At 40.3% G+C, this 23,464-nt stretch overlaps 1 protein-coding gene across 9 annotated transcripts in view; it reads left to right on the plus strand.

Annotated features, from left to right (window-relative positions):
- Window positions 1-23,464, plus strand: part of SETX (senataxin) — an 86,155-nt gene that overhangs the window by 32,443 nt on the left and 30,248 nt on the right. For all 9 annotated transcript variants that reach the window (XR_004277517.1, XM_032308102.1, XM_032308105.1 and 6 more), the window contains 2 exons: window positions 13,594-13,693; window positions 22,378-22,551. Coding sequence is in view for 8 of the 9 variants with exons in the window: in XM_032308102.1 (XP_032163993.1) it covers window positions 13,594-13,693; window positions 22,378-22,551 (274 nt within the window). In the remaining variant the exon portion in view is untranslated. The remainder of the gene's footprint in view (window positions 1-13,593; window positions 13,694-22,377; window positions 22,552-23,464) is intronic.

The raw sequence follows: 23,464 nt of genomic DNA on the forward strand, positions 1-23,464 counted from the left end.
AGGAATCAGGCTCCCTGCTGAGCAGAGAGCCTGATGTGGGGCTCGATCCCAGGACCCTGAGATCATGACCTGAGCTGAAGGCAGCGGCTTAACCCACTGAGCCACCCAGGTGCCCCAGACTCTCATTTTTATTTGAAATTTTCTTTTTCCTTTTTTAACCATACAGCTTAAGCAACATTGTTTTAGCATTTCTTTCTTTTTTTCTTTTTTAGATTTTATTTGACAGAGAGATAAGTAAGCAGAGAGGCAGAGAGAGAGGGGAAAGCAGGCTCCCCACTGAGCAGGGAGCCCGATTTGGGGCTCCATCCCAGGACCCTGAGATCATGACCTGAACTGAAGGCAGAGGCTTAGCCCACTGAGCCACCCAGGCACCCCATTAGCATTTCTTGTGTTTATTCAGGCCAACAGTTGGTGGTGGTATTAAGATGCCTTTATTTTAATTTTTATTCTAATGAGCCACAGACTGTGGCGTCAACCACAGCCCTGGACCAAGGCTCATTACCCTCATTCTGATGGAATTTGACTTCATAATGTTTGTTAATAGAATGCTGTTTGGTTGGTATCTTATTTAGGACATAAAGCATATTTAGTCACTATGTCTTACTGCAAGTGAAGTGACATTATGTAAATTAACACTTGGTGCAAAAGACAGATGAGAGCAAATTCAAGTTCTGGCAGTATGAGTCTTTTATTATACTGATGTGCCTGATAGAAGATACATTTGTTTTTTAATCCTTACATTTAATGCATAAAAGGATTAGACAAATGTTTGCCATTTTGGCAGGTTCCCCTTTTTTGGGGGGTTGTGGCAAATGCTCCTTTATCTTAATGTTTATATTTGCTGTCCTTGTCTGCAGTTCTTCCCTGTTACCAGGGTCATTGTAGGTGGTAGGATAGGGAGCAGGTAGGAAGAAAGTGCTCTTCTTGGGTCCTGACTTTGATTGTCAGTACTTAAATCCCCTGTAGTGAAATTGCTTCTTTAGCTCATCTCAGATTGTAATTTATTCTGAAAGGAAGCAAAACAGGTTGATATAAATCACACTTGGAAACTGCTCTTGAGACCTGGCAGGGAGCTGCAGAAGAGCATTCTGTGCAGGTTAGAGGGGCATGACAGGAATGTGATGCTTTGAGATGGGGACTAACTGAGCATGTATGAGCAGAGAGATTAGGCTGGTTTGACTGGAGTGAAGGAACTGAGGGGAAAAGGGAAATAGAATAAGATTGGAGAAGTAGGCAGGAGCCAGATGGTATATGGCCCTGGAAACTATGGGTTGGGGTTTCATCTTCAATTTAGTGAGAAAGTGCTGGAAGATGTTTAGTTGGTGTTAGGGTGGGGGGTAGTAATATGCAGTAGATTGCAGTTTTTTACCCATCATTCTTGGTTGCTCCATGGAGAATAATCTGGAAAGGCAAGCATAGATGCTATATAGATGTATTAAGGGCCTCTTAGAGTAGCCTGGAGAAAGGTGATGGTAGTTTGGTTTGGGTGGCGGCTGTGGAAGTAAAGAGAAGTGAAGTCATTGTGGGTAAATTTTGGAGATTTATTGATGGAATGGATGTTGGAATTCAGGAAAGAGAAGATGATTCTGAGGCTTTTGGCTTAAGCATCTGGTTAGGTGATGATGCTGTTTACTGGGCATCACATGCATTTGGGCTAATGGCAGTCTCTTCTACAAGTGACATCATAGAAGCCAGAGGGTTGTAGTTGAATGTGTTAGATGAATATATATTGTGGGAAAGCCTAGGGGCAGGTAGGACATGATGTGGTCTCAGAGTGGGAAAGAAATGATAGACCAGACTAGAAGAACTGCCACAGATGGGAGTTAGAGTGGATTTTTTACTTTGCCCTTTTTTCCTTCCTCTCATCCTGCTGGGCTAGAATACTGCTTTGATGTTACCTTGTAGTGCAGAGCAGAAAAATTGCAGCTAGCTCATGTCTGCCAAAAGTTGTAGGTAGCATTAGGGTTGTTCTATAGCCCAGCCCATATGAGGCATGGCTGACAGTAAGAGTCTTTGAATTCTTGGATTCTTGAAAGTTCTCATCCCTAGGACTAGGTTATTATAACGAAGGGAGTCAGAGTTTGAAAAACATAAGTGCTGGGATAGATTTGCTGATTATAATATTACCATGCTCATTCCATGAGGTATGTTTCCCCCATTACCCCCTACCCCATTCATAAGCAGAGGCACAAAAGCTAGAGTGTTGCTGGGATTTAGCTGCTTCCCCTCCTCCCCTGCCCCATGTACCTTTCCAAGTGATGTGCCTAGTATCAGTGGGGAGTATGAATTCAAGAGGGGGAGAGATGAGTCTCCTTGGAGTACAGTCACTATAAGGGAAAAGTAGCAAACTGGAAAATACAGAGAAGATAAAGCAAAAGTAGTGGAGCAGACAAAAAGATTTTAGTCCTAAGCATGTTAAGTATTTTCAGAGATAAAGGAGAGAACATGAAACACGAAGCAGGAGAAACTGTAACAATGCAGAGAAGATAGTGTGGCTGAAAGAGATAATAGTTGAAATCAAGAATTCATAAGTGGCATGAATAATAAATATACACAGTTTGAGGAATCAGGAAAGGATGGAAGTGGGAAATAGAAAAGAAAAGGTACAGGTTTGGTACAAGTACAGTTCTGTGTGTAATAAGGATCTCAGGAGGGAAAAAATGAGCTGAGATGATAAAACTGGAAATTTGCCAGTTAAGAGTTTGGGTTGAGAGGGTTCTTATATAGAGAATATAACTAAGCACACATGTACCATAACAGTTGCAGCAAGACCTTGATGTACTAGTCTTGCTGCAGCTAGAATGTACTGAAGAGGCAAGTTCCAGTAGTAACACTCTCTGCCAGAGGCATGCGTAAAAAGAGCGAGAAAAGTTAAAATGAAAGAATGGAAAAAGAGGGTAACAGAAGAACATGAACAAAAGAAAGCAGGACTGCAGTTTTACAATCAAAATTAAATGTGAAAATAATTCAGAAACACAAAGACAGGTACTCATAGAAGGAATATTAACCCATTAAGAACATAGAACCAACCATGAGCATGTGTGGATGCAGTGGTTTAATCTCAAAATATTCAAAGCAGCAACGGAAAGAGCGGTGGTTGTGGACAATGACAGCTACTCCAGCTAATATTCCATAATACAGTTAGGAAGGTAAGGAAGACAGCAGTGAATAATTAGAAGCGTCATAATCCTGATCATTTGCAGATGGTATCACTATCTACATAGAAACTCCGGTAGAATCAGTAGTTGGGTACAAGGTTGATGTGCAGAAAAAATGTTCCTTTATAGCTGTAATAATTAGCTAGAATGTATGAAAGAAGTATCAGTTATAATCAGACCCAAACTGCAGACATGTTAAGAGCTTAGCAGCGAATGCATGAGGTATTTATGGAGAACATTTGAGTCTTAACTCTATTTTAAAGGCCATTAAGAAAGAGTGAACCAATGAAGAGAGGTACCATGTTCATGGATAAGACAATTTAACATTGTAAAAATATGACTTCTCTCGGAATCTGTACAGTTGATACAGTTTCAGTTAAAATTCCAGCAGGATTTTTTTAAAAAGCTGCAGGGAAGGACAAAAGCAAAGGGAGAAGCAGACTCCCCGCTGAGCAGGGAGCCCAACTTGGGACTCTGTCCCAGAATCCTGGGACTATGACCTGAGCTGAAGGAAGATGCTTAAGCAGCTGAGCCACCTAGGTGCCTCCAAGCAGGACATTTTTTGAAGAGCTTTATAAGCATTTTAAAATTTATGTAAAGAATAAAATATTTTAGGGCGCCTGGGTGGCTCAGTGGGTTGGGCCGCTGCCTTCGGCTCAGGTCATGATCTCAGGGTCCTGGGATCGAGTCCCGCATCAGGCTCTCTGCTCAGCAGAAAGCCTGCTTCCCTCTCTCTCTCTCTCTCTGCCTGCCTCTCTGTCTACTTGTGATCTCTCTCTGTCAAATAAATAAATAAAATCTTAAAAAAAAAAAGAATAAAATATTTTAATAGTCATTTTGAAAAAGAATAGCGTGATGGGGAGAGGGGACACTCACTCACCTTATTTAATATGAAGACATATTTAAAGCATTGTAATTGGAGGGCACAGGAATGGGCAGACAACTCACTGAAATGGAACAGAGATCCTTTAGCTCCTGAGACCTACCCCCACCCCCACCCCCCCAGCCTATATGACAACTTAAGGATAAGACAACTTAGGATAGACTGCCACAAGTCAGCAGGGAAAGGATAAATTGTTAGATAGTACTGGGGAAATTGGCCTACTCTAGTGGGAAAAAATTAGCCTACATTACTGTCTTATAGCGTATAATCTTCAACTAACACGTGTATTTGAAAGAATTACATGAGAGAATAAACAGTATCAGAAAACACATGTCAGTTTAGGTGACTGAAGTCCTAAAAACCCAAGAAGTATTAAGCACAAGATGAAAAATTTGGGTTTTACCCTGTCAAAGTTAAAAATTTTTCAGTGAAGGACCCCATATTCATAGTTAACAGATAGGAAGAAGAGTTAAAATATTCCCAAAGTGACAAGACCGCTAGAATATACAAAAAGCTTTTGTAAATCAACAAAAAATATGTGGAAATCAATAGAAGATGAACAAAAACTAAAACTAGCCATACATCAAAGGGAAGACTAAATGGTGAATATACGTAGTGCTGCTCTAACTCACAAAGAAGAAAAGTACATTAACAGAGTGGTGAGCCAAAGTTTGTGATCCCAGCTGACCTCTTAGTTTCAGACTGAGGTGTACGCATCAGAACACACATGTCGATCCCTGGGGATCTGTTATTAAAAGATGTTATTAAAAGGATTGTTTACAGAGCGGGAACCAGTTAGGTTGGATGAATAAGATATGGCAGTTCTTTTTTTTTTTTTTTTTTAAAGATTTTATTTATTTGAGAGAGAAACAGTGAGAGAGAGCATGAGCGAGGAGAAGGTCAGAGAGCGAAGCAGACTCCCCATGGAGCTGGGAGCCTGATGCGGGACTCGATCCCGGGACTCCGAAGGCAGTCGTCCAACCAACTGAGCCACCCAGGCGTCCCAAGATATGGCAGTTCTAACTGCAGTCAGTAGCAACAGACTCTTAAGTACTGACTGAAAACAAGTAGGCACGTTTACACTGCAGTGTCCTTTGGGTAAATACACACCGCACTGGATTTTTTTTAGTGATGCTCCTTCTAGACACAGAGTGAGTGTGGAGGGTAGAAGTTCTGGCCTTGGGGGTAGAGGGAGAGAGTCCTTGCATAGACTGTTGATGGGAGTACATCTTGCACTGGAGATGAAATCTGTTGACCTGACATCAAAAGCAAGGAGGCAAAAAGAGGGCAAGGAAGTAATCTTTGAAAGTGGAGTATGCCACCTGGATGAGCCATTTTGGTGGGTTGGTTAGGACAGAAGCCAGGTAGAAAAGACGGGAATAGCAGGACTGTTTTTGGAAGAGGAAGGGGAGCAGAAAAATGGGGCAGTAGTTGGATGGTGATTCAGGAATTAAAGAAAGGTTTGTTTTGTTTGCTTCGTGGTTTTTTTTTTTTCCCATTAATAATCTTTATAAAGCATTGTCAGATTTACAGCAAAAGTGAGGACAAAGCACAGAGTTCCTGTATTACCCCCCCCCCCACCATCTCCGCATGGTTTGGGTTGGTTTTTTGTTTTCCAAGAAGTAGGTCAAGGTGTATGCTGATAGGAAGAAGCAATGAGCAGGAAGAAATTGATGTAAGACCGTGGATAACTTCAGAAATTGAGTCTTAAGGAGGAAAAGAGGGATTCAGAACAAAATTAATGGGTTTGCCTTTGACTCTGTAAAGAAAGGGAAGACAGGATGTGTGAGTATGAGTGGCAGTTGCTTTGTAGGTTTTGGTTTTGGTTCTGTCTTGTAACCTGTAAGGCAGCATTGGTTGTTGGGAACCAACATTGCACAAACTCCTTTTCTGCAGTGAAACAGCTGTTATTTTAATAATGGGATTTTTTAAAATCAAGAGAATGATCGTAACCATCTCATAATCAAAGAAAATGTATGTAGTGGTAACATTTTTATAAAAATATAATGTTAGAATATTTGATCTGAAAAATTACCAAATTTTTAGAAACCTACAGTTTTATACAATAATCCCATTCTCTATATTTATTGGAAAAAAGAAGGCTGGTATATCCTCTGAGGACAGGGCCTGACTGGACATGTCCCCCCACCCCACCCCCGCCCAGTGTAAAGAAAAGGGACACGGCATGTTTGAAGTTACAGTGTGTTGTATGATATTATAGCATTTCCGCTGTTCTGTGATAATTTGAAGAGCCAGTGTTAGTTTCTGTTCAGTGTGTTGTAAATGTTCTACCCAGGAGCTTACTTTCTAACTATATGCACGATTATTTGTCCTCCCTAGGTGATTTCTTACACACTTAATACTGCTTTGATGGACCACAAGCATTCACTTACTTGAACCTTTAACTACTATTTCACTTAGTGTGAAAATATTAGCACATGCCATTCATGATGTTTCAATTTTCGAAGTCTAGAAGGTTATGAAACAGATAAAACTGTAACTTCATCAAATGTACAAATGTTGTATATATGGTATATTGAATATATTCATTAGTACTTTTTTTGAGTTTCTCTGTACTCTCTCAATAAGTTTGGCCTCTAGTATGCCATTATAGCTTGATGATCAGAGATCTTCTTTATTTCTGGCTCCTAAGGTTGCTTTGGAAATTAAAAACCTGCACATGTTTATAGCAGCTTTACTCGTAATTGCCATAAAGTAATTATTTTTATTAAACTATTTTTAGAGTAGTTAATTGGTTTACAGCAAAACAGAGCCGAAAGTACAGAGTTCTCATGTATTCCTGTCTCTACATGCATGCATGCCCTCCCCTGTTACCAACATCTGGTGCCGGACTAGTACATTTGTTAGAATTGACAGATCTGCATTGACTCATTGATTTCCATTAGGGTTCACTCTTGGTCTACAGGTTTTGACAAACGTGTGATGTCCTGTGCCTACCATTATAGTATCATACGGAATAGTTACCTGCCCTAAAAATCTTCTGTGCTCTGCATGTTCATCTCTCCCTCCTCCCTAATCACTGACCGCCACCTTTTTCACTCTTCCCATAGTTTTACCTTTCCACAATGCCATGGAGTTGGAATCCTCCATTCTTCATACTGGCTTCTTTCACTTACTAAGCCTTTTTAAAAAATTTATTTTGAGAGAGAGAACATGCACGCACGTGAGTGGGGGTAGGGAAGAGGGGGAGAGTTTTGGATTTTGGCCATTCGAATAGGCATTTAGTGGCATCTCATTTTAATTTTCAGTCTCTAATTGCACAGTATTGTGGACATCTTGACCAGTGTTTACTTGCCATTGTATATCCTCTTTGGGGAGGTGTCTTTCAGGTCTTTTGCCCATTTTTGGGTGACTTATAGTTAAGTTTTAAGGGTTCTTTATAAATTCGGGGTAATAGTCTTTTATCAGGTGTATCTCTTGCAAATATTTTCTCCAGGTCTGTGGCTTCTCTTCTCATTCTCCTGACATTGTCTTACTCAGAGCAGAACGTTTTTAATGAAGTCCAGCTCATCAGTTCTTTCTTTCATGGGTCATGCCTTTGATGTTACATCTGAAAAGTCGTCACCATATCCAAAATTCTCTAGGTTTGCTTCTATGCTACCTCCTAGGAACTTTATTGTTTTGCATTTTACATTTAGATCTCTGATCTATTTTAAGATACTTTTTTGAAGGTTGTAATAATCTGTGTCTACCTTCATTTTTGTGAGTGCCCAGATGTTTAGCACTGTTTGTTGAAAGAGATCGTCTTTGCTCTGTTGCACTGTTTCTTGCTCCTTTGACCCGTTGACTGGGATTAGATCATTTATGCAGCTCTGTTTCTGGGCTCTCTGTTGTGTTGCATTGATCTCCTTGTTTATTCGTTCATCAGTACCACACATCTTGATCACTGTAGCTTTACGGTAAATCTTGAAATTGGGTCCTCTGACTTTGTTCTTCAGTATTGTGTTAGCTAGTCTGGATGTTTTTTTTTTTTTTTTTTTTTTTTAAAAGATTTTTATTTATTTATTTTACAGAGAGAAATCACAAGTAGATGGAGAGGCAGGCAGAGAGAGAGAGAGGGAAGCAGACTCCCTGCTGAGCAGAGAGCCCGATGCGGGGCTCGATCCCAGGACCCTGAGATCATGACCTGAGCCGAAGGCAGCGGCTTAACCCACTGAGCCACCCAGGCGCCCCGCTAGTCTGGATGTTTTGCCTCTCCATATAAACTTTAAAATCAGTCTGTTGATACTTTGCTGGGATTTTTATTGGGATTGCATTGAATTTATACATCAAGTTGCAAAGAATTTTTCACATTTGGACAGTATTGACTCTTACTACCTTTGTACATGGAATATCTTTGTTTATTTAGTTCTTTGATATTTTCCATCAGAGTTTTGTGGTTTTTCTCATATAGCTCCTACATGTATTTTGTTAGATTTATGTTTATATATTTCATTTTGGGGAGTGCTAATATGCATGATTATATATTTCAAACTCCACTTATTTATTATTAGTACATATGAAATATTTTTGTACTTTAGCTTATATCCTGTAGCCTTGCTAGTCTGTTGATGGTATGGATTACATTAATTGATTTTCGAATGTTGAACCAGTCTTACATGCCTGGGATTGATTGCACTTCGTTGTTGTGGTGTGTGATTCTTTTTTATACATTGTTGGATTCCATTTGCTAATGTTTTGGTGGGGATTTTTACTTTTATGTTGGAGATACTGAGATACGGTTTTCTTTTCCTGTAATGTCTGTCTGGTTTAGTATTTGGGTAAAATGTTGACCTCATAGAATGAGTTAGGGACTACTCTACTGCTTCTGTATTCTGGAAGAGATCATAGAGAATTAGTATAATTTCTTCCTCAAAAATTTGGTAGAATTCACCAGTGAAGTCAGCTGGCCTGGGTATTTTCTGTTTCAGAAGGTTCCTTTTTTTATTGATTGAATTTCTTTAATAGATGTTGGCCTGTTCATGTTATCTTTTTCTTGTGTGAATTTTGGCAGATTATTTCTTTCTAGGAATAGGTCCATTTTACCTAGGTTATCACATCTGTGGTGATAGGGTTGTTCATAATACTTCTTTATCACTTTTGTGTCTGTGGGATCTGTAGTGATGTCTCTTCTTCATTTCTGATATTGGAAATTTGTGTCGTTTTTTCCCTCAGCCTGGCTAGAAGCTCATCATTTTTATGATCTTTTCAAAGAACCAGCTTTTGGTTTCATTGATTTTTCTTACTGATTTCCTGTTTTCAATTTTATTGATTTCTGCTCTTTTATTATTTCTCTTTTTATGCTTGCTTTTAATTTAATTTGCTTTCTAGTTTTCTAGAAACTAGTTTCCTAAGGTGGAAGCTTAGATTACTGACTTTCTATTATATGCATTCAGTGTGGATAAACTTCCCTTTAAGCACTGTGTCTGCTTTTCACAAGTTGTGTTTTTCATTTTCAGTTAGTTCAATATATTTTTCAAATTTCCCTTGAAATTTCTTTGACCGTGTGTTACTTAACTCTGTTGTTTAATCTCCAGATACATTGGGCTTTTCCAGTTATCTCTGTTGTTGATTTCTAGTTTAATTCTGTTATAGTCTGGAACAGACAGCGTATGATTTCTGTCCTTTTAAATTTGTGAAAGTGGATGTGGTCTGTTTTGCCATGTGATCTTGAAAAGAATGTATGATCTGCTCCTGTTGTGGAGTAGTCTATAGATTTCGTTTGTATCTGGCTGATTGTTGGTGCTTTTGAGTTCAGCTGTCTTTCCTAATTTTCTGCCTGTTAGATCTGTCCATTTCTGATAAAAGAGTGTAAAAATAATTTTTTCTTGCAGTTCTGTCAGTTTTTGCCTCATTTATTTTGATTCTCTTTTGCTAGGCACACCTGTATGCTGATGGTATGGATTACATGTAAGATACATGGACCCATGTATCTTGGAGTGGTGACTTATTTGTCCCTCACATGATGCCCCTCTTCATCCCTGAGAACTTTCCTTGCCTTGAGATCTGCTCTGCTGGAAGTTAATATAGCTACTCCCTCTTTCGCTTCTTTTCTCTCTTTCTTTCTTCGTTCCTTCAAGTGTTTATTAGAAAGTGTAGATAATAAGTTTTTAAAAAAATTCTATCTGACCAGTTACTAGCTATATTGCTTTGGGCATGTTATTTGAATATTAGTTTTTTCCCCTAGAAATGTCATCTACTAGCAGGTGCAGTGGTGTTAAGAAGTACATGGAGGGGCGCTTGGGTGGCTCAGTGGGTTAAAGCCTCTGCCTTCGGCTCAGGTCATGATCCCAGGGTCCTGTGATTGAGCCCTGCATTGGGCTGTCTGCTTAGTGGGGAGCCTGCTTCCCCCCCGCCGCCCCCACCTGCCTCTCTGACTTCTTGTGATCTCTGTCTGTCAAATAAATAAATCTTAAAAAAAAAAAAAAAGTACATGGAAATTGCCTTGTGTGCTTTGATTTCCTTTCTACTACTGACTGTTAGCGTGGTTATCTTTCTCTGTCCCTTTACTTTTTAAAAAAAAATTTTTAAGATTCATTTATTGAGAGCATGCAGAATGAAGTGGGGGATAGGCAGAGGGAGAATCTTAAGTAGGTTGTGCTGAGCACAGAGCCTGACGTGGGGCTGGATCTCACAACCCTGAGATTAACAACCTGAGCTGAAACCAAGAGTCGGATGTTTAACCAACAGCCACCCTGGTGCTCCTCCATCCCTTTACTTTAATCCTTAATGTGTCTTTACTTTTAAAGTCAGTTTCTTGTAGACAGTGTATAGTTGGGTCTTATTTCCTGATTCACTCTCACAGTTTATCTTTTATTTGGTGTATTTAATCATTGAAATTTAAGGCGACTATTGATATAAGTGGATTAATTTCTACTGTTTTTTTCCTTTTTTTAGAATAAAAGAGCACGTACATGAGCAGGGGTGGGGAGGGGCAGAGGGAGAGAGAATCTTAAGCAGGCTCCATGTCCAGCCCAAGGTGGGACTCAGTCTCACAACCCTGTGATCATCACCTGAGCTGAAGTCCAGCGTTGGGCACTTAACTGAGCCACCCATGTGCCTCCCTGCCATTGTGGTTTTTTGTTTTGGGGTTTTTTTTTTTTTTTTTTAAAGATTTTTATTTATTTGACAGGGAGAGGGAACACATGCAGAAGGAATGGCAGAGGGAGAAGCAGGCTTCCCACTGAGCAGGGAGCTCCCCCCACCCATGCAGGATCCCAGGATGCTGGGATCATGACCTGAGCTGAAGGCAGACGCTGAAAAACTGGGCCACCCAGGCACCCCCTCATTGTGGTTTTCACTGAGCATTTTCTATAATGCCATTTTCTCTTTCTCCTTAGCATATCAATTATTTTTTACATTTTTTATTGGTTGCCCTAGAGCCTGCAGTACATATTCACAACTAATCTGAGTCCACTGTGAGGTAACACTTCATGGGTGTGTGAGTACGTCATGATCACAGAATCGCGCCGGTTCTTCCCTCCCGTCCCTTGCATCGTTGCTGGCGTTTGGTTCACTTGTGTAAATAGACATGAGCACATCTACACACATAAACGTACAGAATTGAATAAATCATTGCTGTTATTTTGAATAAAACTATTAGGTTAGTTAAGAATAAGAAACATAAAGGTTTTAATTTCACCTTCACTTATTCTCTGATGCTCTTTGTTTCTGTAGATCCCAGTTTCTGACCAATATGCTTTTCCTTCTCAAGATCTTTTCTAACATTTCTTGCAAGATAAATTTAATGGTGACAAATACCCTCCATTTTTCTTTGAGAAAAAGCCTTTGTTTCTCGTTCCCTTTCAGAGAATAATTTTGTGGGTTCAGGGTTTTATGATGGTAGGTTTTTTCCTCTCGACAGTTTAAATATTTGCTTCACTTTCTTCCTTTTTACATGGTTTCTGAGAATTTAGATGTAATTCTTATTCTTACCTTTTCTGCTCAGTAGGTAGGATGTTTTTCTACACTGATTTCTTTCACGATTTTTTTATCTTTGCTATTTCAGGTTTCTGAAGTATGAGTACGATATGCCTATGTATAGTTTTTGGCATTTGTTCTGCCTGGTGGCCTCTGAGCTTTCTGGATCTGTGATTTGGTGTCAGACATTAATTTGGGGGAAACTCTTGGTCATGATCGCTTCAGGTCTTGCTTCTGTTCCTTTCACTCCTGCTCCTGGTTGTCCCATTTCTTTGGCCCTTGCCCGCAGTTCTCGGGTTTTCTGTTCTGTCCCCTGGTCTTTGTTCTCCTTGCCTCGCAGCTTTGATGGTTTCTGTCGCCAGATCCTCAAGCTCAGCAGTTCTTACCTCAGCCATATCCAGTCTCCTGACGAGCCCACCAGAGACTTCATCCTTCATCTCTGTCAGTGTTTTCTGGTCTCTGGCATTTCTTTTGATTCTTAGAATTTACATTATCATCTATTCTTTTTTCTTTTCTTTTTTTTTTTTAAATAGAGTGAGGGAGAAGGAGAGAGAGAATCTTAAGCAAGCTCCGTGGCCAGCATGGAGCCCAAGGCGGGACTTGATCTCACAACTGTGAGATCATGACCTGAGCTGAAATCAAGAGTTGGATGCTAAAATGATTGAGCCACCCAGGCCACCCCCATTATCATTTCTTCCATGCTCTACTTTTTCCATTAAACACATAGTATATTAATTACAGTTTTTAAAAAATTTCCTGGTCTGGTAATTTCAACATTCTTGCCATACCTACCTCTGATTCTGATGCTTATTCGGTCTCTGTTTCTGGCCTTTGTTGAGTGACCGTACAACTTTTGTTGTAAGGTGGTATGATGTAGGTGAAAGGAAGAGTCAGCAGTAAGCCGGCCTTTGGTAATGTGGTAAGCTGTGGGGGAGGGGACCGTTCTGTAATCCTGTGATAGCCCCTCAGTCTTCTGGGGAGGTTCGGCTCCTGGACTAAGAACCATACACCTGCTTCTCAGTTCCCCCCACCTCCCTAGTGGGGACAGGATGGCCAGAATGGGCTGCAGTTGGTTATTTTTCTTCCCTCAAATAGTTCTATTCTGGTAATAAGAGACTTTCTCCAAGATCAAGCCTCGTTAAGATCGAAATGTTCTGGTATATTTCAAAATGGTTTATTTCCTCCTCCTTGTGCTGGAAGCACGAATGGGTTTTCTCCATTACTCGCTGTGAGGGCCAGAAGGGCTCCTTAGAGGTAGAACTCAACGAAGTGTGGGGTTCCCCTTAAGATCTGTTCCCCGTAGAGTAGTTATCTCTCAGAGCTGTCCACACTGAGCCTGAACCAGCCCATCAGTTCCAGTTCAGTGTTTCCTCTTCGGGCTCCTGTCACTTGTGATGATGGGAAGGGTTGACTTTTTGGCTTGCTTTTTACTCATTAGGATCAAGTAGTGACTTCTAAGTTCCTTACATGCCAAACTGGAAACCAGAAGTCACAAATGAATTTTTCATTTTCTGCCACTTGGGATTTTAGGTTCTGGGCTTTATTTGTTACTTGTTTGGGGAAGTTTTGCTGTTTAGAATTGGCTTTCCAGAATGTTTTTGCTCTCTTAATATGCCTTTTTACTTTGTATAGGTGGCACAGGAGTGGATCAGCTCTCCAAACAAAGAAAAATTCTATCAGTTGCATTTACGAAAATTTCCTGCTGATTATAAAAAATACTGGGAGTTTGTGGGTAAGTTCTTTCTTCTGTAATTTAAAATACATAATAATTGGAGATTTCTGTTGAGGAAACCTTATCGTCATTTGAATTTTCTGGGACATAGATTTCCTAAGCTGAATTTGTAACCTCTTAAAAGGAATGTTTTAAGCCTTAATTAGAGGGGTGCCTGGGTGGCTCAGTCGTTAAGTGGCTGCCTTTGCCTCAGGTCATGATCCCAGGGTCCTGGGATTGAGCCCCACATTGGACTCCCTGCTCAGCAGGGAGCCTGCTTCTCCGTCTCTCACTCCCCCTGCCTGTGTTCCCTCTCTCACTGTCTCTTTCTGTCAAATGAATAAATAAAATCTTCAAGGAAAAAAGTCATAATTAGAATAATTACTGGGACAGTTATGAATGTAAAATTCATGGTTTTAACCATTCTGTAGAGTATCACAGGCCAGAGTGGAAGCTGGACATGGAAGATATGGTGAGTGAAGGGAGCTTGACAAGATTGGTTGGGGGAGGGCATCCCCAAATAATAGTGTTGATAGATTCTGAGTAAATCTTCCTATTTGCTCATTTCATCATTGGTCTGAAACACATATCACACTTAGGCATTAGTTATTAATCAACCATTCAGAACTCTTTAAAACAAGAAGTATAAATCCTCTTTTGCCTTGCCCTCTTACCCCCAATCCATCCTGCGCCATAGAGGCAGTTAAGATAAAAAGCACATGTGTGTATATTTTGGAGGAAAGGTATTAATATGTTCATTGTAGGACACTGAAATAATATTAGTCAGCAGAAAAATAAGTATCACCAATTCCAATCATTCCAAGATAGTCCTATGAAAATAGTAGTGTCTGTCTTACTGTGAGACTGTCTACTCACCAGTGTGAGTTGTGCATATGTGAATGTAGTAGGGTCATTTTACCTATACGTTAATGACATTTTTCATTCATTCAGCAAATGTTTATTATCTTTCTAGTACCATAGGATATAATTTTAGATGCTAGGTATATAGCTGTGAAGAAAACATAAGATTCCTGCCTTCATGAAACTTAAATTTTACTTAATTTTATTTAATATATTGTGTCTTTTCAGAGTTCCTAAGTAACAGTATATTTAATATTTGTGGTTATTCCATTATAAGTATATTCTACAAATCACTTAATCAGTGGTGTCTAGTTAGACATGTACATTGCTTATAGTTTTCCCTGTTGAGAACACTAGGTCAGACAGCGTGCATATTTTAAGACTTGTTCCCTATTGGCTCTGCCTACCTAAAGGAACATCAGTTTCACTTCTAACAGGAAGATGTAAGATGTAAGAATGTACATCTCCCTCATTTGCTAGCTTCAACTTTGTTTTCCAGTTTTTTTTTTTAATAATAATTTTTTTTTTTAAGATTTTATTTATTTATTTGACAGAAAGAGATCACAAGTAGGCAGAGACGCAGGCAGAGAGAGAGAAAGGAGGAAGCAGGCTCCCTGCTGAGCAGAGAGCCCGATGCGGGACTCGATCCCAGGACCCTGAGATCATGACCTGAGCTGAAGGCAGCGGCTTAACCCACTGAGCCACCCAGGCGCCCTGTTTTCCAGTTTTATGAATGTAAAGTATATCTCATCTGAGGTTATAATTTTGTTCCCAAATCTTTTTTGATGAGTATTCTTAGTGAGGGGAATGTGCCCTTCCTCCTGCTCCTCCCCCCCCCCACTTTTTTTTTTAAGATTTATTTATTTGGAGAGAGAGTGCAGGAGTGAGGGGAAGGGCAGGAGGAGCAGAAGAGGGACAGAAGCAGACTCCCTTCTCTGCAGGGCTCCATCCCATGACCCTGAGATCAGGACCTAAGCCGAAATCCAAAGTTGATCACTCAACCTACTGAACCACCCAGGCGCCCCCACACACCTTTTTTTTTGTTAGGAATGTTGTTTTCCTCTTAATGTATGTGCGTTGTAAATTGCTTTTCGTAGTTTGTTACTGATTTTGAGGCACAGTTTCTACACATGTTCAAAACTGTACTAATTTCTTTATGGTTCTGACTTCGGGTTTTTATTGTTAATTTTGTTTTTTGTTGTTTTTTAAGATTTTTAAAATTTATTTTTGTGAGAGAGAAAGAGTGTTCCTGAGCATTGGGTGGGGGTGGTGATGGGGCAGAGGGAGAAACAGACTCCCTGCTGAGCAGGGAGCTCTATGTGGGGCTCAGTCCCAGCACCCTGGGATCCTGACCGGAACTAGAGGCAGATGCTCAACCCACCGAGCCACCCAGGCCTGAGTCTGGTATTTCTCGTAGTTTTGTATTTCTTTTAAATATTTAAATGATGAATTTATCTGGCATTATCTTGATCATAGTATCTATTCTTTAACTTCTTTCATTTAACCTTTGTGTAAACTTGATCAGTTTTGTGTGGCATCACAACGTTCAGTGATTCACTAGGACAACTCACAGGAATTAACATATATTCATGCTCATGGTTGTGACTGTTATGGTAAGAGGCTGCAAAGCAGAATCAGCAAGGCGAGAAGCACATGCGGGTGAAGGACGGACGACACCAGGAGCAAGGCTGAGAGTCCTCTCCCAGTAGAGTCGCGTGCGGTGTAGTTCACTTCCTAGTACTGAGCTGCACAGTGCATGGCTTGCAGAATGTTCCCTGCTAGGGAAACTTGTTGGAGATTCAGTGCCCAAAACACCCTCTGCCAGCCTAAATTCCTGACTTCAGAAGGATAGCAGGCGTTTGGCATAGACCATATTCTTTTTGCAAACACTCGAGGCACAGCGAGCCATTCTCATTAGCAGATGATAATCCCAGGATCGAGGATCCCACATGCCAAGGGCCATCCTCGTGTGCAGACCTTTCTAAGGACAGCAGCCTTGCGTGTGCTATGTTAAGTCTGTGACACAGCATGTCATGAGCAGTGCCACTGTGATGTTCCTGTCTCAGTGTTGGTGTGAGGGCATTTTGTTGAGTCCTGTGGTGGATTGTGGAGTCTCTGGGTATGTGTGTGTTCAGGCTGACTAGGTCACGCCTGGCCTGTTCAGCATCACGCCCCACCAACAGTGTGCGAGAAGTCAAGTGGTTCCAGGTTTCCACCAGCAAGTTTGTATTGACTGCCATGTTAGTTTTACCCATTGTGCCAGGTTTGTATTGTGGCCTTTTGTGGTTTTATTTTGTCATACCCTTGTTTCCAGTGAGGGTGAGCACCTTTTTATGATTTAGTAGATGGTTCAGTAATCTCTTTCGGGAAGTGCCTGTTAAAAGTTATTGTTAATTTTCTGTTACCTCTTTCTTACTGATTTGTAGGAGTTCCTTATATGATCTGGATACACGCCATTCTCTCAGTTTGGCTTGCATTTTGACTCTCACTGATGTCTTTAAAAGTTTTATTCCTATTAAGAATTTTATTATTTACGTAAGTCATCTGTACACCCAATGTGGGGCTCAAACTCATGACCCTAAGATCAAGAGTTGCATGTTCCCCCGAACAAGCCAGCCAGGCAGTTCTAGAATTTATTTTTTATTATTTTTTTAAAGAATTTAATTTATTTATTTGACAGAAAGAGATCACAAATAGGCAGAGCAGCAGGCAGAGGGGGAGGGAGAAGCAGGCTCCCCGCTGAGCAGACAGCCCAATGTGGGGCTCGATCCCAGGACCCTGAGATCATGACCTGAGCCAAAGGCAGAGGCTTAACCCACTGAGCCACCCAGATGCCCCTAGAATTTATTTTTAATACAGCAAATGCATCTTTCTTTCTTTCTTTCTTTCTTTTTTAAACTCACAACCCTGAAATCAAGACCTGAGCTTAGTCGTTGGTCACTCAGTGGACTGAGTGAGCCACCCAGGTGCCCCTCTCTCTCTCTTTTTTTTTTTTTTTTAATGGTTAGTGTTCTGTACCTCATTTAAGAAACCTTTCCCTGCTGCAGATCATAAATGTGTTATCTTAACATCTAGAACAGGTGTCGGCAAACTCCAGCTTGCAGATCTACCCCATATCCTGTTTTTGTACTGCCCTAGAGTAAGGTTTTTATGTTTTTAAAGATAAATTTTTTTAAAGATTTTATTTATTTATTTGAGAAAGAGAGGATGCATGAGCCAGGGAGGGGCCGAGGGAAAGAGAGACGCAGACCCCTGTCAGGCAGGGAGTACGAGGCAGGACTTGATCCCAGGACCCTAGGATGCTTTAACTGACTGAGCCACCCAAGGTGCCCCAAAGAACTTTGAAAAGAAGATGGTGAATATGCAGCAGACCCTGTATGTGACTTGCAAAGAAGTTGTTTGGCTCTTCACAGAAAAAGTTTTCAGCTCCTTTTCTAGAGAGTTCATTGTTTTGTCGACCTGGAATTTATTTTTACGTATGAATGGGATGTGTAGGGGTCATGTCTCATTTTTTTTTTCCAAATGGAGTTGTGGTTGTCCCAATATTATTTATTGAAAAAAACCATCCTCTTCATGCTCTGCAGTGCCATATTTGCCATAAATCTAGTGTCCATTTTACTCATGGATTTCTTTTCTGGACCCCGTTCTTTGGTTCATTTGCCTACCCTTGTGCCCACATCACATTGCCCAGTTACTTAGTCCAGCTTTATAATGCGTTTTAATACCGACTGAATAGTTTCTTCTACCTGGTTTTGCCTTAAGAGTGCCTTAGCGCTTCTTGTCTGAGTTCCCATATAAATTTTAGAGGAAAAAATGGGGAAATTGGGCAAGAATTGACATCTTTTTTTTTGAGAATTGACATCTTTCTAATAATTTTCTAATTTGTGAATAAGAATTATATCCAGTTATCTTGGTTTATTTTCAGTCATGTTTTAGAGTCTCTTATGGAGAGGTTTTGCATATCTTCTTTGGTTTGATTTTTGTGGGGCTGAGGCATCATTTGTAATTCAGTGAGTATCTCTAAAAGGTACAGACCTCTAAGATTTTATAATAAGATAAAATTTTACTGCTAAAGTATTAAGTTATCCCTTAATGTCAGATAGTTAGTCAGTGTTCAAATTTCCAATTTCATTATAAGTAACAATTTTTTTCAGCCAATTTGAAATAAGGTCCAAGTTAGGTCCACACATTAACACTAGTTGATGTCTTTTGAACTGTAATTTTCTCATTCTGCTTTTTTTTCCCCCTTTGTAATTTGTTTGTTGAAGAAGCTGAATTGTTGATCCTTTAGAATTACTGTCTGTACTTGTTGATTGTGTCCCCCTGGTGTTTGGTGGTATGTTTTTCTCTCTTTTGCATTTCTTAGAAATTGATAGTTGTATCTAGAGATATGGTCCGATTCAAGTTTGATTTATAATTTTTGACAAAACTGTCTCATAGATGGTGGTAAATATTCCTTTATTAGGAGGTGAGTGATCTTTAATTTCTCTTTTAGAAATATTTGTAGCTGTGGATGCTTAATACCTAAATTAGCTTATTAAAGGTACAAAATGGTGACATTTTTATTTGATAATTTCTTCCATTTATAGTTGGAATAATTCCATAAGGACATTTCTGTATATTATTTGGTTATTCTGTATTGTGCTTTATAAAGAAAGGTAGAAAAGTACTTGACTCTTGGCCAGTTTTTAAAAAGTGAATTAACCTGAGTTAATTCACTGCAAGCACTGGTGTTGACCAGTTAATTAATTAATTTCATAAATTCATGGACTTAAATATACTTGTGTTTCTATCCAGTATAATGTAAGCCCTTTAGATAGGACCCTTACAAGTCTTTGAGAGCTGACTTGCTATCTGATATGACCAATATCATCTGTATTCTTTTATCCCATATCTAAACTTGCAGTTTTCTAAGTATTCTGAGAATCCTGTAGAAGAAAACGGTATTTCAAGAATAATATGATTGATAGAGTAATACACTGTATATATGAACAAGTAATACATGTAAACATAAGAATACAGAAAGGTTGAAAAAATAAAAGTTTGGAGAAGGACACTCACACAAACCCTATCAACAGAGGATGTGTTTAGGGGTGCCTGGGTGGCTCAGTTGGTTGGGCATCCTGCTCTTGAGGTCGGCTCAGGTAGTGACGTCAGGGTCACAGGGTCAGCCCCACGTCTGGCTCTGTGCTCAGCAGGTAGTCACCCATACATACGTACACACACTTTCTCTCTCTCTCTCTCTCTCAAATAAAATCTTTTAAAAAAGGATGTTTAGCTTTGTTAATATCAGACTAAATAGATTGTAAGACAAGAAGAAACCTTACATACAAAGGGAATTTTGCACGAGTTTAGTTCAGCAGAAGAGATGACAATTCTCAATGTCTACATACCTAACAGAATATATAAAGAAAAAAACTAAGTGGCGCCTTGATAGCTCAGTCAGTTAAGCGCCTGCCTTGGACTCAGGTCAGGGATTGAGTTCGTGTCGGGCTCCGGAGCATGCGTCTCCCTCTCCCTCTGCTGTTTCCCTGCTCATGCTCTCTGGTGATCTCTCTCTCTCTCTCTCTGTCAAATAAATAAAATCTTTAAAAAAAAAACCTAGAGAACTAGATATACTAGAACTAGATAGAATTAGATAGAACTAGAGTATACTTTTTACAGCATATATGAGACTTTGAACTGTTAAATAACCACAGGTGAATTTTTGAAAGCATACCATAAAATGAAACACAATAGAAGTAAGTGAACCTAATTGTATATTACATGTATTACCTTTTGTTTTGGTTGAATACTTCTACTTTTTTTCTCATTTTAGAATTTTACTTTTTCTTCTTGTTTGGAAATTGTATCTCAATTTACACATCTTTTGCTGTTTTAAAACAGTAAGGTTAAAACTTAAAACATGCACCCTTGAGTTATCAAAATCTATAGTTTTTTTTTTTTTTTAAGATTTTTATTTATTTATTTGACAGACAGCGATCACAAGTAGGCGCCCAAAATCTATAGTTTTAGTAGCTCTTTTTTGAGTGTCTCCATAGGTGAGGCAAACGTTTTAAACTGTGTGAGATAGGGGCACCTGGGTGGCTCAGTGGGTTAAAGCCTCTGCCTTTGGCTCAGGTCATGATCCCAGGGTGCTGGGATCGAGCCCCGCATCGTGCTCTCTGCTCCGAGCCTGCTTCCCCCTGTTTCTCTGCCTGCCTCTCTGCCTACTTGTGATCTCTGTCTGTCCAATAAATTAAAAAAAATAAAAAATAATAAAATAATAAAAAACTGTGTGAGATATAATCTATAGCTGCCAGGACAGTCCTTGGTTGTTGATGAATCCTACCAGTTGGTGTGTTCTTCTCTCCATGTGCCTTGCTTATCTCTGGAGAGTGTTGGTCATTTGGAAAGTTATTTATAAAACTAATTTGAGGCCTGGGATGATTCTGTCTTCCTCCAAAGAGGATTTTCCTTTGTTTCTGCCAGACTTCTCGGGGTACCTGTGATGTGGGATCATCTAGATCTGGTTTAAGGCATTGGGCTTTTCTAAAGTGCCCAGCTGTTTGGAAGCTGGGCTCTTGCCCATGTCAAGGCACGTTTGCTGCTTCCTCATGCTGGGGCGTAGTCCTGAGGCCTCCTTCATAGTCCCAGTGTGAAGCATATAGAGGTGCCTGGGTCCCCACTCCCACTCTGTACAGGCCCTGGACTCCAGTTTTTGTCTTATACCATCCCAGGTATGGCCTGGCCTCTTGGCTGGCATTCCAAGAACGGTTCACATGTCTCTAGGGGGAAATGACAGGGCTGCCTCCACTGGATTTCCACATTCCTCTGGATCTCAACGTAGTAGTTCTTCACTGTTGTAATTGCTCTCTGATATCGTCACATAGATCTTTCTTGCCTGCCAATTTTTATTTACTGTTTTAAAAAGATTTTATTTATTTTGAGAGAGAGGGTGCGTGCATAAGCAGGGGGAGGGGCAGAGGGAGAGGGAGAAGCAGACTCCGCATTAAGCAGGGAGCCTGATGCGGTGCTCCATCCCAGGACCCCTGAGGTCATCACCTGAGTCGGAGCCACCTAGGCACTCCATACCTGCTACATTTTAAAATCTTGTCTGGAGTTACTGGTTCTGTCTGCCTAAACCCAGTGCCTCATATTTTAGTTCACTATACTGTTACTGGATCTGGTGGTTGGTGCTCAGCTTTTTTGTTGTAATACTCGCTGTTTTCCCAGCCCCTGTAGTTGACAACTAGCCTCTCCCCCTTGTTTGAAATGCCACAAGTAGGCTCAGATTTCTTATATGTCTTTGGATCTGTTTTGGGGTATTCTTCTGGGATTTTGAAAGTGAGGAACAAAAAAGAATTTCTTGGTTAAAAACTAAAATTTTAAGGAAAGGAAATTTACTAGCTACTTTTGAATATTATGATTTTATTTTGGCTTTTTAGCCATTTTTTGGTAACAATTTTATTTATTTATTTATTTATTTATTTATTTGAGAGAGAGATCACAAGTAAGCAGAGAGGCAGGCAGAGAAAGAGGGGGAAGCAGGCTCCCTGCTGAGCAGAGAGCCAGACTGGAGGCTCGATCTCAGGACCCTGAGATCATGACCTGAGCTGAAGGCAAAAGGCTTCACCCGAGCCACCCAAGTGTCCCCTTTTTAGCCATTGTTAAGAAGCATTTTATAATACTGTGTAATCTGTATTTGAGAATGTTGACTGACTCAGAGTATTACTTTGAAGTAGATTACAACATCTTGTGTTGTATACTTGGTTGAACTTAGTACAAGGGTTTAATATCCTTTAAGTTAATCTCATTTAAAATAATTCTGTTAGAGTCAATGCCAACTTCTTATTGTTTCATAGTTCATCTTGAGGAATGTGAACTCGCTAAACAACTTCATCCAAAGGAAAATGATTTGGTGTTTTTGATTCCCGAAAGACAAAACGGAGAGAATAAAGATACAGAGAGAGATCACATGGAAGATCTCCGTGATTACCACTGCGCGTACGTTCATAAGTTTCGCCGCACTTCCGTCAGTAAGTACACAACAAGACTGAAGAGGAATCTGTGAGATATAAGCTCGTCTTTTAATTCCCTCGGAGCTGTGCTTTACCAGCCACATACTTGTTATGCGTATTCGAGACATGTATTTGCCAGGTTACTTGCCTTCCAGAGTCCTTGTTTAGTTTTTCTAGACTTACCTGGGAAAGGCCCAGTACTTACTGGGCTAGACTTATGATTTAAAAGCTTTCTTTTGTAATGTCCTCTCGTTCTGACACATTCCTTCATCTGTCGTTGGGTTTGTTATTAAACAATAGTTTGCAAACCAGCTATTTTTGTATATTAAATCACAACCTTGGTGTCGTGGCTAAGTATCAGTGAGAAGACCAAACACGTAAGTCACTGCAAGGCAACTTGAAGAGTTTGCTGTTTCCATTGCTCCCATCCCTGGTGCTGTAGGGACCGTTCTCCCGGGAGCAGCATCCCAGAAGTAAGGTCAGCACCTGCCGTGTGCCCAGCCACATGCCCTGTCCGTCTTGTGCTCTCTTCTCGTCTTCCTCAAAGCCTTGCAAAGCAGTAGGAGTTGTGTGTTCTCTGCTTATCAGGATAGGAAGGCTCAAGGCTTCAGTGCTCACCCAGGCGCACGCTCAGTAACGTGTGGTCAGCCCGGAAATGAAACCTGCGTTTGTTTAACCGCAACGTCGCCCACATTCTTCATTGTAGGCCAAGTGGCCTTTTTAACATTACCGCTTCCTTAGTCTCAATTATGTCACAAGAACATGAGTTCATTATTCCTTCGCCTTTTTGCAAGTAGTCTTAAAAACGAAACTCCTTGGAGTTCAGCGTCGTGCCGCACTGTAGCTGGCGGGCTGCACTGTAGCTGGCGGGCCGCACTTCGAGTGTGTTCCAGCTCAGTGCTTCCGTAGATTGCGTTTGGGCGAGTAGCCG

The sequence above is a fragment of the Mustela erminea genome, chromosome 12 (assembly GCF_009829155.1).
Source record: "Mustela erminea isolate mMusErm1 chromosome 12, mMusErm1.Pri, whole genome shotgun sequence".
NCBI classification, from domain to species: domain Eukaryota; kingdom Metazoa; phylum Chordata; class Mammalia; order Carnivora; family Mustelidae; genus Mustela; species Mustela erminea.